This window comes from Crinia signifera, chromosome 5, assembly GCF_055691185.1.
Source record: "Crinia signifera chromosome 5, ASM5569118v1, whole genome shotgun sequence".
Classification (NCBI taxonomy): Eukaryota; Metazoa; Chordata; class Amphibia; order Anura; family Myobatrachidae; genus Crinia; species Crinia signifera.
This window is the reverse complement of record NC_139221.1, coordinates 19,111,479-19,131,023: the sequence shown is the minus strand read 5'-3', so window position 1 is coordinate 19,131,023 and position 19,545 is coordinate 19,111,479. Positions and strand designations below refer to the sequence as shown.

The 19,545-nt window shown below is 47.8% G+C and overlaps 1 protein-coding gene across 1 annotated transcript; it reads right to left on the bottom strand.

The window, feature by feature from the left end:
* Window positions 1-3,986: 3,986 nt before the first annotated feature.
* On the bottom strand, window positions 3,987-12,343 carry MED30 (mediator complex subunit 30). Its single transcript, XM_083186723.1, has 4 exons — window positions 12,035-12,343; window positions 9,070-9,228; window positions 6,904-7,014; window positions 3,987-4,253 (listed from the first exon to the last, which is right to left on the bottom strand). The coding sequence occupies exons 1-4, from the start codon at window positions 12,239-12,241 to the stop codon at window positions 4,158-4,160; spliced, it is 573 nt and encodes a 190-aa protein (XP_083042849.1). The 5' UTR covers window positions 12,242-12,343; the 3' UTR covers window positions 3,987-4,157.
* Between the last annotated feature and the right edge of the window lie 7,202 nt (window positions 12,344-19,545).

The window sequence follows — 19,545 nt, the reverse complement described above, 5'->3', positions numbered from 1 at the left end:
TGCCTTCTCTATGTAGTGTAACTCTAATTGCACCTTTTAATTTTATATGTGTTGTAGAACTCGGTCATAGGAATACAAAAATATATTTGATCAATACATATTTAAAACTGAGAATACATGATTGTAGAAGTGCATTAAAATGTATGGACTGTTTAAATTTGTCAGATATCATTTTATTCATTGTGTGAATTGGAAGCTTCAATTCCATTGCTGCCCCAAGGTACCTGCTTGTGTCTGGCAGGGAGCCTAGGCTAGCACCAGGCACCAAGTAGCACAACTGCAGAACCACCGGGGATTCCACGGGCCACTCTGGGCCGGCAGCCTGTGGAACTACATGGAAGCATCCCTGGGATACACCAAGCAGTGTCCTACATCCCAGAGATTGTAACACCATGTTCCCAGAACATGGTCAGCACAAAGCACACTCTGCCGTCCTGGTTCCTTGGCTATTGATCATGTCCGACAATTAAAAAACCTGCATATTGCCATACTGGAAAGGTGAATTAAGGTTGTAGCAAGAACTAAACATTATCCCTCTGTTCATCAATGTGCTCTGTTCACGTTCTCCCACTTTTCAATATTTAATTCCTCCAGCATCCAGTATGATGAGTTCCATTACCATGAATACCAATAACTGTTTCTATTTCCTTATATTAGCCAGGGTGCTCCTGACAGAAGGTTCCGCTGTCGGTGTATTTGCCTGGACCACTACCAGGGATCCCCCGAAGAGAACAGACCTTCTATTCCATGGAACATGCCTTACTGACTGACACAAGGTGCCCCCTGGGAGTGAGGAGCAGGTAATAGCAGAGATGATTCTCAGAATGGTTTCTAACAGACACCAGCTGTGATGCTTTTCCGGGAAGATTACATTTTCCTTATGATTTTTTGGAACAAAATGTAATTTTGTTTTTTATATTTCATTCAACAACCAGAGGGAAACCAATATGGCTACAATCATCATGGGGACATTTAATGCGATCGATAGATCGGTTTCTATATTCCGAGGTGGTGGCAAGTGAACCTGAAAGGACAGAAAAACAGAATCCCTAATGGATCAAGTTATTAAAGCACAAGATAACATATGTGACCACCAGGAGGCCCCACCTGTAAGACATACAATCTGTATCCACCACTCTTCTACCCCTAGAGGGATACCTGCCAAATTCATAGACAACAAGGGCAGCTGCTGTGGAACTACACCTCCCAGTATGCCCGTCACAGGTTCTCTGTTAGAGAAAGCTAAAGCAAGTGGTAGGGCATTCTGGGAGATCTAGTTCCACAGCAGCTGGAGTGCCAAGCGTTGCCTACCCCGTGAGTACACAAAGAAGCGCTCTGTCATAGACATAAATAAAAATGTGAAACAATTCTCTTTATATATAATTCCTCCCAGGGGCGCCGATTTACGATTTATCGGGTGGGTGCTCCCACAGACTATCACCCACCCAGACCCCCCCCCCCCCCCCAGGACTCACCCGCTGCTTGCCGTCAGAGGGATCCTAGCAGCGGTATTAATACCGCTACTAGTTCCATCTGCCGCAGGGACCCCCCGCTGCTGACAGCATATCCGCTGCTGGCTCCCCGCTGCCGTGGCCCGTGCCGTGGGTGCTCCTCACTTTCCGTGGGTGCTCAGGCCCCGGAGCACCCATGGTTTCGGCGCCTATGATTCCGACATTGTGAGAGCAATAATATACACTGTACAGGGACTGAGCAGAGATGGATGGGAACAGGGTTCAAGTCTCACCATGGATCTAACTGTGTGGAGTTTGTATAATCTCCCCATGCTTGCGTGGGTTTCCTCCTTTTACTTCCCAGAATCCAAAAATATACCAAAGGACTGATACACTTGTGAGATTTGGCCTCTTTTCATCTGATTTCCATTGGAATCGGATGAACAGAAACATGTTAAAATCGCAGAAGTTTGACATCTGATCTGATCCGCATTCCCGTGTGCATCATATCCGAGTCGGAGGTTGGTCCTGCAGAAGATAAGATGAGTCGGAATCGGGTACATCACGGGTGTGCATCCCATCAGGTCTGTAGGCGTGTGCCAGCGTTGCCACTTATAGTCTGCAGAGCGGGGTACCCCCGGACAGGTGAGGCGCTCTCCCTGCTCCGCATCCTCCAGGGAACAGGCTGTGGTAGCGGCAGGCGGGCAGGAAATGTCAAAACCCCTATTTAAATTAATGGGTGGTCGCTGATTGGCTGAGAAACATCTCTCAGCCAACCAGCTGCCACCCACTCATTTGAATAGGAGTTTTGCAATCTACTGCCTGCAGCTACCATAATTCCCATTCAAAATCAATCAGAGGCCGCCAAGTCACTTGTACATTCAACCTTCCCGGCAGCTCATTCAAATTTCCCCAGCAGCTCCCCTGGGGGCACTTTACATGCGATAAAGTGCATGTAAATAAGTGTCAAATCATACGCAAGCCCTCCCAGGGAAGTTGAGTGCATATCGGGTCTGACTTGCCCTTAAGGTGAGTTGGACGAGGGGATCGGGGACTTAACATCCGTGAAAGCTCTTTGCGTAGATCAGCTGATAAACCCGCAAGAATGGTCCTGAGCACGGATGTATGCGTGACGCAGCGCAAGCCTGATTTACTATCATCTAATAATGCGAGTTTCCATAGGATAGTTACTCTGAGGATGCGAGCGGCTTATATTGAATCCCCAGTGCGCCACGTTTTCCTGTCCAAAGCTGTAACGGTCATCATAGAACCATATTCATGTTAAGTGCATACTCAGAATTACATGGAATTCACAGTACTATACACAGCCATGATACTCCCAACAAGACAAAGGGCCTTATTCTAGTTCACTCTTTCTGACAAAATCCTTCTTAGATGGACAAAACCATGTGAACTGCAGGGGGGACAGCTGTAAAATGTGCAGAGAGAATTAGATTTGGGCGAGTTATTTTGTTTCTGTGCAGGGTAAATACTGACTGCTTTATTTTTACACTGAAAAATAGATCTCACTTTGAAGTAAAACCCCGCCCCAAATCTAATTCTCTCTGCACAAGTAACATCTGCCCCACCTGCAGTGCACATGGTTTTGTCCATCTAAGAAGGATTTTGTCAGAAAGAGTGAACTAGAATAACCCCCATAGTGACAATTGCGTGGTCACCGCCCAAATACCCACTAAAACGCCCATTTCACGCCTAATAAGGAAAGGCCAAGATCGGTCCTATTTATCAGCCGCAGATACTAACATTTTTTACCCATGCACCATATACTAAAACAAGCTATTTGCCTCTGTGAAGAGAGATGCGCCGGTCACTTGCAGCCCGTAAACCCATGTAAGAAGATGGTCCTTCCTTTTTGAATGGGCTTGAAATTGTGTGTCTATTGGGGAAGTTTTGTTTCATAATAAATCTGCATTGTGGTCCTAAGTAACAGCAGTCATGGAAGAAAGCTGCTCGGTGCACAACGTTTCCTTCTGTGTATAGGATGTTGTCGGAGAAATGCGTTGCACCAAAAATGTGCCCTTTACAATGAAAGATTGCGTTCCTCGGAGCGCGTTCCTCGGTGACCAGCATAAACATCCCAGCGTGAAGCTACAGCAATTTAGCTGATAAGTCACTGGAGGTACAAGTAATCAGCGGCATTTAGTGAGGATACTTCCGTGACGCGTTTCTCCGCACTTTGCTGCTGCAGGGAGAAAATGTTGCTATTTTTGCTACAATGCAAAAGCAAAACTGCTTGGTTATATCGGCCATTGGTAAGTCTATGGTGGCATGAAAGTAGAGGGCTAAAATACACTGCTTAGCGAGCAGGTCTGGATCAGAATCAAAGTACGAACCAACCAGCTCCTAATTTTCATTTCTCAAACCCAGCCTATAACATGACAGTTAGGAGCTGATTGGCTGGTCCTTTATCTCTGCCCAAGGCTCAGGACATAAACCCAAATGCTTTAGGTTCTGTTTCCGAGTCAGAGAATTGTCCGCTATCTTCAGAGACTCCAAGAAATCACCACAAAGAACTTTCTCCATATACGTACTATTTACTCTACAGGTCAATGTCAATTCTTGTGTCCACAATATGTATAAAAAAAAAACACAATATTTAATACCGGAACTACATTTTGAAATTTCGATTATGATACAAAAAAAATTAAAATACAAAATAATAATAAAAATGTCCAGACTGCAGCGTCAGTTCCTCATAGCCAGCATGGCGTTAATGTCCCAGATAAGGTTCCGTAATTGGTCCATGATTTGCTTCAACTGCTGATTCTTCTGTTTCAATTTCTGTAGGGAAATAAATGTAATGTGGATCAATGAAAGCAGAGTTACCAGAGAGTACAGAGGGTTACTGGGCGCAGGAGCCTCCGACGCACAGCTCCGGAACTTCTGTCCAGCTGCAAACCCCAATACTCAGTCCAGGTTTGAAGGATATTCCTGCTTGAGCACAGGTGACTTACGTAGTACCTCAGTCAGTCAATTTGATCCAACCATCTGGACTCAAGTATGGATATTCTTAAAACCTGGACTGTAATGCCTGAGTTTTGCAAGTCTGATCTAGGCCATTGATCACCTGTATTATTAAGAGACACAGAATCATATACAGGCACTAGTGCATACGCCAGTCTGCCTGCTGGTCAGTCACATCTCTTCCTCCATCGCTCTGTCCTGCCCCGCCCTGGTCCGCTTTACCTCCCTGCTCCACCCCTTACACAACCCTCCTTGCTCTACTGGTTAATTAATTGATTTTTTAAGTTCCTGAATCACCTGAGCATGTGCAAGGGACCTGTAACAGAGAGGGGTCCACAGGATCCCTCTCAGTGGTTTGTTGTGAAAAGAAGTTTATATGCAGAGGCAATGACATGATATGAGGAGGAAGCCACAGACTGAGTGTTATATAGTGGGAGAAGCAGGGTCCCCAGCAGCACAGAGTATATCAGGAGATGAGGGACGTGTCAGTGTGGACAGGACTGCATGTGACAGGTTCATTGACATGATGTGAGGATACCAGGAGATGAGGCAGCAGAAGCCACAGACAGTTATATAGTGGAAGGAGCAGGGTCCCCAGCAGTGCAGAGTATATCAGGAGATGAGCGATGTGTGAGGACTGGGCTGCATGGGACAGGGACAGTGACATGATGTGAGGGTGGAGGGGTGGAGGCAGCAGAAGCCACAGACAGTTATATAGTGGGAGGAGCAGGGTCCCCAGCAGCACAGAGTATATCAGGAGATGAGGGATGTGTCAGTGAGGACTGGGCTGCATGGGACAGGGACAGTGACATGATGTGAGGCGGGGAATGGAGGCAGCAGGAAGCCACAGACTGAGAGTTATATAGTGGGAGGAGCAGGGTCCCCAGCAGCACAGAGTATATCAGGAGATGAGGGATGTGTCAGTGAGGACTGGGCTGCATGGGACAGGGACAGTGACATGATGTGAGGAGGGGAATGGGGGCAGCAGGAAGCCACAGACTGAGAGCTATATAGTGGGAGGAGCAGGGTCCCCAGCAGCAAAGAGTATATCAGGAGATGAGGGATGTGTCAGTGAGGATAGGGCTGCATGTGACAGGGTCAGTGACATGATGTGAGGAGGGGAATGGGGGAAGCAGGAAGCCACAGACTGAGAGTTATATAGTGTGAGGAGCAGGGTCCCCAGCAGCAAAGAGTATATCAGGAGATGAGGGATGTGTCAGTGAGGATAGGGCTGCATGTGACAGGGGCAGTGACATGATGTGAGGAGGGGAATGGGGGAAGCAGGAAGCCACAGACTGAGAGTTATATAGTGTGAGGAGCAGGGTCCCCAGCAGCACAGAGTATATCAGGAGATGAGGGATGTGTCAGTGAGGACTGGGCTGCATGGGACAGGGACAGTGACATGATGTGAGGAGGGGAATGGGGGCAGCAGGAAGCCACAGACTGACAGTTATATAGTGTGAGGAGCAGGGTCCCCAGCAGCAAAGAGTATATCAGGAGATGAGGGATGTGTCAGTGAGGATAGGGCTGCATGTGACAGGGTCAGTGACATGATGTGAGGAGGGGAATGGGGGAAGCAGAAAGCCACAGGCTGAGAGTTATATAGTGGGAGGAGCAGGGTCTCCAGCAGCACAGAGTATATCAGGAGATGAGTGATGTGTCAGTGAGGACAGGGCTGCATGTGACAGGGGCAGTGATAGGATGTGAGGAGGGGAATGGAGGCAGCAGAAGCCGCATACAGTTATATAGTGGAAGGAGCATAGTCCCCAGCAGCACAGAGTATATCAGGAGATGAGTGATGTGTCAGTGAGGACAGGACTAATGACATGATGGAGGAGGAGAATGGAGGCAGCAGGAAGCCACAAACTGAGAGTTATATAGTGGGAGGAGTAATGTACCCAGCAGCACAGAGTATATCAGGAGATGAGTGATGTGTCAGTGAGGGCAGGGCTGCATGTGACAGGGGCAGTGACATGATGTGAGGCGGGGAATGGAGGCAGCAGGAAGCCACAGACTGGGGGTTATATAGTGTGAGGAGCAGGGTCCCCAGCAGCACAGAGTACATCAGGAGATGAGTGATGTGTCAGTGAGAACTGGGCTGCATGTGACAGGGGCAGTGATATGATGTGAGGCAGGGAATGGAGGAAGCAGGAAGCCACAGACTGAGAATTATATAGTGGGAGGAGCAGGGTCCCCAGCAGCACAGAGTATATCAGGAGATGAGGGATGTGTCAGCGAGGACAGGATAGTGGGGTTAGTTATTTAAATAAACAGTATATCCCACACAGAATAGAAACACCTGTATTATCTAGTAAATCCATGTCCCTCAGATATGGAGAAAACCAATCTTTAACCTGTACATAAAGGAATCCCCAGTAACATCGTTGTACGCAGAACACAACATACAAGGTTGACTATCGCAGCCTCAGTTTCTCCAGCCTCATTTGCCCTCACACACACAGCGTACCTTATTTACTTCCAGAATCTCCCTCCTCTCCTCACTTGGATACCGGAGCTGACTGGCCTGGCCGCGGTCATCATTTTTCCAATAATCTTCCTCAATATATGGAATTAGTTGCTGAAAAAGAATTGCCACAAATAATAACACATGTGAATAACATACCTGCTGGGTAATGGGTGGATATCGGAGAACCTCTGACAATGGACCTGCCAATGGTGCACAGTGTCAGAAGGCTGCAGGACGCCATTGTGCAGAGGGAACATAAGTAATGTAAGTGCATAATCTAAGCACAAATGTACATTGTACATTCCTGCATCTGCCTGACAGTATAATTGTGCACTGCCAGAAGCACGGATTTCATACTAAATACATGAACATTAGGGAACTGGAATGAATGTAACAGAACTAATGACTTCAGTATATTGGTGATCAGGAAAGAAATCTCTACAGAACAATAGCAGTTAGGTCTCCAAACTTAAGCCATGTCACGCTGCACAACGTGTGCCCCAGCCGAAGGCGCGCTGCACAACGTGTGCCCCAGCCGAAGGCGCGCTGCACAACGTGTGCCCCAGCCGAAGGCGCGCTGCACAACGTGTGCCCCAGCCGAAGGTGCGATGCACAACGTGTGCCCCAGCCGAAGGCGCGATGCACAACGTGTGCCCCAGCCGAAGGCGCGATGCACAATGTGTGCCCCAGCCGAAGGCGCGATGCAACGATACACCACACGCACCATACACACTGCACAACGTGTGCCCCAGCCGAAGGCGCGATGCACAACGTGTGCCCCAGCCGAAGGCGCGATGCACAACGTGTGCCCCAGCCGAAGGCGCGATGCACAACGTGTGCCCCAGCCGAAGGCGCGATGCACAACGTGTGCCCCAGCCGAAGGCGCGATGCACAACGTGTGCCCCAGCCGAAGGCGCGATGCACAACGTGTGCCCCAGCCGAAGGCGCGATGCACAATGTGTGCCCCAGCCGAAGGCGCGATGCAAAGATACACCACACGCACCATACACACTGCACAACGTGTGCCCCAGCCGAAGGCGCGATGCACAACGTGTGCCCCAGCCGAAGGCGCGATGCACAACGTGTGCCCCAGCCGAAGGCGCGATGCACAACGTGTGCCCCAGCCGAAGGCGCGATGCACAACGTGTGCCCCAGCCGAAGGCGCGATGCACAACGTGTGCCCCAGCCGAAGGCGCGATGCACAACGTGTGCCCCAGCCGAAGGCGCGATGCACAACGTGTGCCCCAGCCGAAGGCGCGATGCACAACGTGTGCCCCAGCCGAAGGCGCGATGCACAACGTGTGCCCCAGCCGAAGGCGCGATGCAACGATACACCACACGCACCATACACGCTGCACAACGTGTGCCCCAGCCGATGGCACGCTGCACAACGTGTGCCCCAGCCGATGGCACGCTGCACAACGTGTGCCCCAGCCGATGGCACGCTGCACAACGTGTGCCCCAGCCGATGGCACGCTGCACAACGTGTGCCCCAGCCGATGGCACGCTGCACAACGTGTGCCCCAGCCGATGGCACGCTGCACAACGTGTGCCCCAGCCGATGGCACGCTGCACAACGTGTGCCCCAGCCGATGGCACGCTGCACAACGTGTGCCCCAGCCGATGGCACGCTGCACAACGTGTGCCCCAGCCGAAGGCACAATACATGCTGCACAACATGTGCCCCGGCCGATGGTGCGATGCACCGATACACCACACACATGGTGGTGCACAATGTGTGCCGTGGCCGATAGTCCACATAAACTAGTGCAATTTTGCTTGATTTCACCCGATTCCAATGGATCGGGCTGAGAAATCGGGCAAAATGGCATGTGTTTGACATTCGCTCCGACCCAATGCACGGTCCCATGCGCATCGGGTCAGAGGTCGGATGTGCTGCACACAATATAAATCGTATGTGCATCCATTAGCGACATCATGAACTTGCATCCCAATGAATGTCCCTTGAACACCCCCCGGCAGCTCCCCGGGAGAACTTTACATGCTATAAATTGCTAGTAAAAGTGCCAAATTGAGTGCCAGTCAGATGTCCGCACTTCTGGGGAGCTGCCGTGGGGCTCAAGGGAAATCGCATCCGACTAATGTACGGGGGGCATTCATACACGTCACTGACTGGTCACATTCTGTAAGACATCTTGCACCCACCTCTATGGGCACAGGGTCCAATCCAGCGCAGTTCTCATTGCATTTGTCAAACACCAATCGCAGCTTGCGGAACAGAATTGAGAGTTGTCGCAGGTGTTCCTGCAGTTTCCCCAGCCGGTCCTGGTAAGTCCCCGTGTGATACGTAACGCCATTCGGTAGCTATAGGAAAGAGGGATGGAGTTCATGTACATATACATTGAGAACATTTAGGGTAATATTATTAATATTAACACAGCAGAAGCCATGTCCTCCTGCCTACTGGTGCCTAGATTATCTATACATGGAAATAAGTGTCCACCTTCCAGGCTCCTTATACAGATCCCGCTCGCTGGCAATGCTGCTGCCTGACTCTTGGATTCTACAATATCTTTGAACATGGACAACACAGGAAAACGTCCACATGACTGAGTTTTTCATGATTTTTTTACCGACATGTTCTTACTTTACGGTGAGCATAGAGTTAGATTATAATAGTTTGCCGAGCGCAGCGAGCCATGCAAGGGGACGTGGTGTGCTCATATGGCGTCCATGTCGACATTATTTCGGCATCTCGACATTAAGAAAACTGTAAAAAACGTGTGTCAACCTTTTCCTGTGTCAGCTATTTCAGCCGACTCCCAGCCCCCGCTGCGCATCTCTCCCGCTGAGAGAGGCAGGTCAGCTTCTACAGCCCCCTGGGCAACGAGCAGGTAACTTCCCCTGGGCAACAAGCATGAAGTACCCCTGGGCAATGAGCATCCAATACCCACTGGGCAACCAGCATGAAACACCCCGTGGCAACCAGCATGTAGGTAAGCAGCACTTATGTGGCATAATATGTGATAGGCATTGTGGTGTGTGGCATAATGTGCCCTAAAAAAAAATCCTAGCATGAACACTATATACCATAACCAGCTGGACCAATATACATTGGGAAACAAAACACAAGTAACATTTCAACCAAAGAACTGGAAGTGTCACAGTGGTACGCTGCAAGGGTGAAGAAGCAAATGGTGCAAATACATGTATTAGGTTTGCATGCAGGGTAAATACTGTCTACTTCTGCATGTATTCCACAAATACCAGTCAGCTTTATTACACTGCAATGTAAATAGGTGAGATTGGACGCACCCCTTTCCCTCTGCATATATTATACTTGTCTCACCTGCAGTACTATATGGTTTCACCCAGATGCATGTATAATTCCTATGGTATGTTTATAGGGACAATTCTGTCAGCCTTCATATAAGCCAGTTGTATCATACCCAGTGTGGGATCCGATACGATTTCCCGGCGGTCGGGATCCCGGCGGTCGGAATCCCGGCACTGGAATCCCGACCGCCGAAATCCCGACAAGGGGGGGGACATGGATCGCCCCCCCTTGCGGGCTCGCTGCGCTCGCCACGCAGCGGGCACGGTGCCTCGCTACGCTCGGCACGCTATTTTATTCTCCCTCTATGGGTGTCGTGGACACCCACGGAGGGAGAAAGTTTCGGGATTTCGGCGGTCGGGATTCCAGTGTCGGGATTCCGACCGCCGGGATCCCGACCGCCGGCAAATTAACCGCATCCCCCAGTGTGACTTGTTATCCGGCTTTCATAGAACAGTATACATTGGATGAACGAACACACATTTCTTCCAATGTGTAGACCATCAGCGAGTGTGTACACCTGATAATGACATTATTCAGTGATATCGTGATGGCTTTAAAGCACAGCCAATATAAATAGGTCACAGAATTGTCAGCTGGTCTCTGTATACTGTATGGGCGACCTGGTATCCGCCACAACAATGGCTGCAGGGACTAACATCGAAGCTGGGTGAGCAGAATCAAATGACTGCCCAGTGGTGACGTCTGACCCGATGTATTGAGTGGCCAATCGATAAGTAATAGTCCCTCAAAGGATAAAGCTGCTATTTAATGTCTGTGACATAAAGCGATGATAAAGAAAGGGAGTTTGATATGGACCAGGCGTATGTCACAGTGCACCATCACTCTTTCTTCGGCAATACTGAGCACGGCTCACTGAGGCCTGGTAAAGTGATAAAGCAGAAGGTGATAATGCAGCAGCCAATCAGCGGTGTTTGAAAGGTGACAGTTGGGAGCCAACCAATCACCTTCCACTTTAATCACCACTTTATCAGTCTAGCAACCTGCTCCAAAACGTGTTATACTAAACACGTAACATTTCACCAATGCCAATAATGTCCATATTACATGTGTATAATTTGGTCCCGTAACAGGAAGGTGGTGGCGAACGGTTGGCCAGGATGGCACTTGCCCGGCGCAACGGCAAAAGGCGAGCACCCCCCAACTCAGCCACAACTTTGACGCTCTGGTGGGTGTGCAGCCGCGGGGAAAGGCTCTTGACAAATGAACCTAGCCTGGTCTTTAGGGATAAGCTCCTGGTTCCGCCACAGAGCCACCATGATGTTGTAGGCCAAAAGTGGTGTGACAGCAGCCCAGTAAAAGCGCTTGTAATGGCGGTGAGATATATATCTCCCTTTTCATCGAACGGACCATATATCCGTCAGTCATCGGTGGGTGCGTGCACTTAATAATTACATAATTCACAGACATATAGCGTCGGCATTGCGACACAAGTCCGCCTGTGGATACGGACAACTGCCTGTACACTGGCTTCAGGGACTTAAGTCACAGATGGGTGGGCAAATTCACACGCCCATACAGTAACGATGCCCTGCATATCGATGTTACAGATGCCATATCACCCCATCGAATAGCGGTTCTGTGCTGCAGACGCCGCCTCCGCGGGGTATCTGCAACTGGACGGATGGAAGGAAACCATTGGACGAAGCGCTGCAAACCAGGACATGATGGAGGCAGACCCAATATCGAATGAGGAACCCATTTCCATCGGAGCGAGGATAACCATCGGTCCCCAGTGCCACCCCTACCCATGCACTGTGGCTGGCAGCTGCCTCTATGCCCATCCACCCGGACCCTGGCAGCAGCCCAGCACACCTGCATGTTGCGCAGCAGCTGGAAGATCTCCATGGTCCGGAACACGATGTCCTGCACGGTCTCCTGCCCGATCCGGCACAGGGACGCGGTGTTCACCTCCCGAGTGGCGGCGGCAGCAGCGGCGGCCTGGGGAGGGGGACCGGGGTATCCCCCGGGCCCGGGGACCGACGCAGCCGCTCCAGCTCCTGACAGAGGCGGCGTAGACATGGCTCAATGATTCGGTCCAAAGGCAGAACGCGACCTTCCCAACATGGCGGGTGATTCCGACGCCGTGCGCGTACCCAAGATGGCGACGTTCTTCTTTTCGACCTTCTGAAGATGGCGGCTACGCGCTCGTTACCTCCCCCAAAGAGGACGTCGCCAGTTTATCTGACCTTCTCAAGATGGCGCCGACACGTCCAGGACAGGTACGGGATTCATTGCCTCCCCTAAGATGGCGGCTGTTTTGACCTTCCTAAAATGGCGGGCTGGTGCAGTGTATTTATGGCAATGATGTTCGGGACAAGCAGGAACCTAAATGCTACTGGAAATCAAATATAATAATAATCATTACATCCCTGGGTATTTTTTAATGATATTTTATTTTATATATTTTTGTTTTTTATATAATATTATGGAAACTTTTACCCACATAGTGATTATATAGAGGCAGGGATTGGCTGTCCCGCTGTTGTGGAACTGCAAGCTCCAGCATGCCTTCCAGCCAGGAAAGTTACTCATATTGCATACCTCCTAACAGTCCAGATTACCGCTGGAGTGTCCCAGTTTCCCTCCTGCGTCAGTGTCCCGCGGCGAGGGGGGGACTGTTGAGAGTTCCCCTGTCGGCTGCTGAGAAGCGGTGAATAAACTTTGTGCGCATTCGCACAGCGTCAATTCCTGCAGCCAGGGGTCTGGGGGTAGGGTTGCCACTTCACCCATCATCATTGATTCCTGGAGATTTCCCCCTCGGTGACCAACTCATCCCTTTAATCCGGGACACCTATTAATTACACAGGTTCTGGGGCTGGCTTTCACCTGGTTTTAAACTGCCACACCTCAAGACTCCATTTCACCTGGTTTTAAACTGCCACAGAACCTGTGTAATTAATATGTGTCCGGATTAAAGGGATGAGTTGGTCACCCTATTTCCCCCCCTCATTCTAATGCGCGTGCAGAAGGCGCACGCGCTCCTGGAAAAGTGGGTGTGGCCTATTCAAAAGTGGGCATGGGCTATTTAAAAGTGGGCGTGGCGTCCAATACAGACATGTATTCAAATTCAATGTTTTACCATCACATTACAGCAATATATAATATAAATACTTTTTACAAACATGACACACATAGATACATATATACATACATATACACACTCCAAATCAATCGTTGCAATGTGCCCGGTGCCCTCACAAAGAAGATATTTGCACAGGTAAGGATGCTGGCGGCACTCACAGACTTTTCAAATCAGGGATGCAATAATCCCAAACAGACAGGCTGCGTTCAATGTTTCGATTTATTATCGTCTTCAGTTCAGCTGAAAGTGGTGGTAGAGATCACAAAACAGCATCCAAACCCTACGCGTTTCGTCTACAAAGACTTCATCAGGGGTTACACCGTACACAAATACTTAGTACAAGGATATGTAATTGTAATTTATACAGGTCCAATCAAAAGGTTTAGGGCATTCAACATCCAAAAGATGTTATGCCGGAGTATTTTAAGGATGATTCTCTGTATTGCAGCAAAGAACCTTATACTGCTTTCCCACTGCCTAAACGGGTAATGACCCATTACTTTTAAACGGGTCTTTAAACGTTTTAAAGAGCCATAAAGACTAAGGCGAAGTGAAAATGGAAAAAATTAAATTGAGAAATTCAAAATCGGCTAGTGTGGAAAAGTTGTGACTTGACCTGAATAAGAAACGTGCAAAAGCTTTTTGATCTGAGTCAACATCTTCTGTTCTGGCAAGAGGCCTAAAGTTTCACTTTTTAGGTGAATATAACGAAACCTATGAAGTTGCTCCGATCTAGGTATATTTATGTCAGGATGTCTTAGAGTGGTTCATTAATATCTGTATGTATGGTTCATTAATATACTTTAGCATAGTAAAAAACAGTACGAGCTTGTCCTAGTGCAAAGTTACTGACTTTGGCAGTAGAATAAAATCCCTAATAATTGACTCGTTTTAATGGTCACAATTGTGAATATTGTGTGTTTGCTCCTAAACTTTTTTTGGTTTTGTTTTTTTTGGAGAGGATGCCCTGTAGTTGAAGTGACCAAGAAAAAAAAATTTGGGGCAAAAAATCAGGGTAAATCCCTTTTGTTTGCCCTTAATAGAATAATGTACACCTGTGTCTTCTAATGTCCAACAAACTCTTTACTGAATATTCCAGTAAGTTCAGTAACATTGCATTACACTCTGTTCTTTTGGTGCAGGATTTAAAACACTTCTGTATATTGTATTTACTTGTGGCTGTTTATTTTAAACTTGAATTGGTCTGAAAAACAGTTTTGCATCCCCTATGCTGCGAACATGATTGGACTGCATTACAGCATATAATTATGCCAAAGATAAGCCAATATATTAACAGTTAAATACATTGAAGTATATTATGATGTAATAAACAATACATCTAATGTTTAGAAAAATAAAATCAAGAACATTGATTCAAAAATAACAGGTTAATCATTCTATGAGTGGTGTCCAGCAGTACATATATGCCAATCACTGTGTTAATTACTAGGCAGGATTGATCAGCAATACTTTATTTCCTTTTTATGTGCTTATTGACCCTGTTTACCAGTCTAATAATAGCAGACATCAATCACAAACAAATGGTTTGTATAAACCAACTCAAAAAAGAGCATAAAAAAATAATAAGACAATACTGTATGTGCAACATCTTTGAAACCTGTTATTATTGAATCAATTGATTTTATTTTTCTAAACATTAGATGTATTTGTTTATTACATCATAATACACTTCAATGTATTTAACTGTTAATATATTGGCTTATCTTTGGCATAATTATATGCTGTAATGCAGCCCATTCATGTTTCCAGCATAGGGGATGTTTCTCTGTCAATAAACAGAAGATATATGTAAAATGATACATTAGACAGTGTACACTGTTACTTGTAATAGTTATTGTAACAGTAAAGGCCCATACACACTTAAAGATTTTCATTTCAAAAGACTTTGCCAAAATCTCTGAAAGATATATCTTTCACCAAAGTAGTTCGTACACACTGAGCTATTTTCACCAAAGAGCGAGAGATTTTCAGCCGGCGAAAGACTTTGATGAAAATCTTTCATTATAAAAGGATATTTACATAATGGGCGGGGTTTATATTCCAAGAGTGGGAGCAGGGGCCCTTTAATTTCAGTGCGTTTCTGTTCTTGGGTCCTGATTCAGAACTGATCGCTGGGCTGCGTATATTGGGAGCCCAGCGATCAGGTAAACGCCGCCCTGGCTGTTACCGCTATAATATACACTGGTGGGCATATATATGGGATGCGGTTAATTTCCCGGCGGTCGGATTCCCGGCGGTCAAAATCTCGACGCTGGAATCCCGACCGCCGAAATCCTGAAACTTTCTCCCTCCGTGGGTGTCCACGACACCCATAGACGGAGAATAAATTAGCGCGCCGAGCGTAGCGAGGCACCGGGCCCGCTGCGTGGCGAGCCCGCAAGGGGGGGCAATCCATGTCCCCCCCTTGTTGGGATTTCGGCGGTCGGGATTCTGACCGCCGGGATTCCATACCGAATCTATATATACATATATATATATCGATATATATCGATATATATCGATATATATCTATATATATCTATATATCGATATATATCGATATATATCTATATATCGATATATATCGATATATAGATATATATCGATATATATCTATATAATATATATATCTATATAATATATATATATATACACAGTATACACACACACATATATAATATATATATATAAATATTAATATTAGGAAGCCTTGCATTGGTGTCAGTGGTTATATATATATATATATATATATATATATATATATATATATATAAAAATTGGGACACCTTGCATTGGTGGCAGTGAAGCTGCGTCAGCAGGGGGACACTTGGGAGCACTTTGCCGCCGGCACGAGTGCTGACAGAAAAGGACAGGTCACGGTGACAGGGGGGACCGAGAGCTGCTGCGTGGCGGCGGGCTTGCTGCGGCTGCTGGCAGACGGCAGTGAGTCTTTTCCCCCCTGCTCCGTCTCCGTGCTGGGAGCAGGGGGAGGTAGGAGGGAGCAGGGGGAGGCGGCGGGGCGGCACACGGGCTGAAAGTGGTTAATCTTTCAGCCCGTGCAGCGTACACATACAGCGATGATGGATAAAAAACCATCCATCATCGCTGGCATACTGGTAAAACCAGCCGACGTGGGACCTCGCTAGCGATGATGCGGGAGCGCGCATCATCGCTAGGAGGCAATCTGTGGGGCATACACACTAGGCAATTTTCAATTGAAAGTCGCTCAAAACGGCTGTTTTGAACGATTTTCAGGTGAAAATCGTCAAGTGTGTATGGGCCTTTACTGTTTTTCAATAACAGACTTCAACAGTTATTTCTTATTTATGTACACAGGATTGTATATGCACTGCAAACAGAGCAGCATAAATCCAGTTTCATGTATTTCAGTGACACTGTGTGAAATATAACACTGCATAATGGCCCTTAATCAGACCTGATCGCAGTACAAATTTGTTCTCAAAATGGGCAAAATAATGCTGCACTGCAGGTGGGGCAGATGTAACATGTGCAGAGAGAGTTAAGGTGGCCATACATCTACAGATCTATTGTCAGTTTGGGCTGTTTGGAACAAAATCCTGGTAATGGATGAGAGCAAATGACAGTTGACCATTTGCTTTGAAATGCTGGAAAACTGCCAAACACTGTCATTCAGCTATTACCAGGTTTGTTCCAACAAGCCCAATCTGACAATCGATCTGTAGATGTATGGGCACTTCAGATTTATGTGAGTTATTGCTAGTGACAGTGACCCGGGGAGGGTGGGGGATGCTAGTACCAGTAACCCATGGAGGGTGGGTGCAAGTGCTAGTGACCCCGGGAGGGGGGGTGCGCTAGTGACCCGGGGACTAGTGACCGCGCGGGGAGGGGGGGAGGGCTGATAGCAGTGTTAATGACCCTGGGGAGGGGGGTTGATAGCGCTACTGACCCGGGCGCTGCTTACCCAGCTTCAGTGCCGCACTCACCGGCACCATATCCTGAAGCAGTCGCAGGTGACATCAACCATAAGCGACCAGCGGACGGCCGTGGCCATCTTCAAATTGGTCAAAGCCGTGGCCATATTTTCTATGGGCAGCTCAGCCAGGCAGCGGCCCAGGGGTGATGTGGCGCCCCGGCCAGGGAGGTTAAGCAGCCAAATGTGGTCCGGCCCACCGGGAAACGGCCCGGTTTCCTTGGGCCTTGGTTCCTGGGTCCGGGGCTCCAGAGTTCGGGGCCTTGTATTGATGTTTGCATATGGACGTGAGTGTATTGCAGCAACCGGTTTACATATTTCCTTTAAATAAATATGTGTTGCTGCTAACCATCCTTTGTGGGTCTCCTTGGGTTGGGCCATTCCCTGCCACAGGTTCTTCCAGAGAAGAGGTCCGAAACCGTCAGGACTAGATCCAGGTACGCCATCGCACCACACCGTTACAGGGACACTGGGCGGTATTCAATGTGAATACCGGCGACGTGCAGCGAATCCTGTTTAGGATTCGCTGCACATTCGTAACTGCTCGCTGCGTTCCGGAGCCTCGCCGGCTCCGGTATTCAACGAGTCAGGGTCTCGCTGCCCCTGACTGGTGAATTTGAGCTCCTGCGGCGGACACCGCGGGGAGCCTGAGGACGGTGGCAGGCAGGGAGATGGAAGTCTCCCTGCCTGCCCCAGAACGTTTGTGGGGGGGAGGTGGCTCCCCGGGTGCCAGGCAGCACAGGCTGCCCCCCGGGGGTGCCAGCAGGGGACCGGGTATATTCACTACACCCGATCATGCATATGTAATGATCGGGTGAAGTGAATATATGAATATCTAATGAGCGGCTCGGCTCCGGCCCCCTGCTGGCTGGTCTGTGTAAAAAAAAAAAAAATATATATATATATATATTTTTTTTTTTAAAATTAAATATATATTCATGTGCTTACAGCACATGAATAAAAATAGCATGTCCCTCCTCAGAATAAAATTCCAGATTTTTTGACACCAATTGTAAAAAACAAAACACTTTATTTTAAAAGTTCACCTTCCACTTCACCATAAAAAGATAGCGATTGCTACTCGGTGAATCATGGCGAAAAAAACCTTGAAATGTATTCGCCATCTGGTCATTGAATAGGGTGATTCACCGTTTTAGTCAGAAATTCGCCTTACAGCACAAAATCGCCATAAAAACCTGGCGAATCAGCCTCATTGAATACCGCCCACTGTCACACTTGCTGTTTGGGGAGCTTCAGTGTTAGACGTCACTCCAGGCACCGACTCTATTTTAGGCTCCACAAATGGGCGTGTTCGTGCTTAAATGCTTGTTGCAAGATATTTCTATATAAAATTTGGGTATTGGTCCAGTGGTGCGACTACAAGTCCAAGCAGCCACATTAATTCCCCTGTATTTCTGGAACCATCACCATCTCAAAGAGCCCAGGACTGGTTATACTCGAGAGGGAAGACTGCACACTGTTTTTTTTTTTTTCATTTATTTAAAATGCAGTGTATTTTCAGCTGAATTCATGGACGAATTCAGCCATACAAATAATTTCAAATTTGCCGATCTGTTAGAACACTATGGCCATATATCGCTGAGCTTGCCATACATAAATACAGCAAATCAGCCGAATTCGGACCGATCGATCTTAGAGGTCCCCTATATTTTTGTAACTAGCTCCAAAAGCCATCAGTGTAATGCCACAGTCGGGAGACACTTATTATATGCACGGACAAAGCTTTAACCAGTATCTGGTCAGCCCAGGCTGGGGTTTCCGGGGGGAGTGGGGCCACCTAGGCCACCCTCGGGCTACTGCTGAAGCCCGGGGGCTATTCCTTGCACCCCTGGGTGGTAGGTGCTGGGTTGATATCTTTTGAAGTGTAAAATAAATGATAATATTGGGTTCTGCTGTGGAACTGAAATTTTCAGCAATCCTCCCCCTCATGCATGGACTTGGTGAACTACAAGTGCCTGCATGCGGGGCATTAATGTGCACACTGGGACTTGTAGTTCCACAGCAGGACCAATACTAAATTGAAAAGACACACACACACACCATAGAAAGTATAACTTTAATAACATACATGCACAGCCACATACATACATATATACTCACCCATCGTGACATGTAGTTCAGTCCCCATATCCAGTAGTAATCCAGTATGGACCTGTGGAAAAAAACAATTATACTCACCATCTTCCAGTGTAGATCGATCCTCTTGGGTCCAAGTAGGCATCCAAGGGGTTAAAAATAACAAACCACAAAGAAACCCGAACCAAGCAG

Excerpts from the sequence above, each read along its gene's own strand:
- MED30 (XM_083186723.1), bottom strand. The coding sequence starts at position 12,241 with ATGTCTACGCCGCCTCTGTCAGGAGCTGGAGCGGCTGCGTCGGTCCCC. Across the intron at positions 7,015-9,069 it reads TGGACCCTGTGCCCATAGAG|CAACTAATTCCATATATTGA; the intron begins GTGGGTGCAAGA and ends ATTCTTTTTCAG. Across the intron at positions 4,254-6,903 it reads AGATTCTGGAAGTAAATAAG|AAATTGAAACAGAAGAATCA; the intron begins GTACGCTGTGTG and ends ATTTCCCTACAG.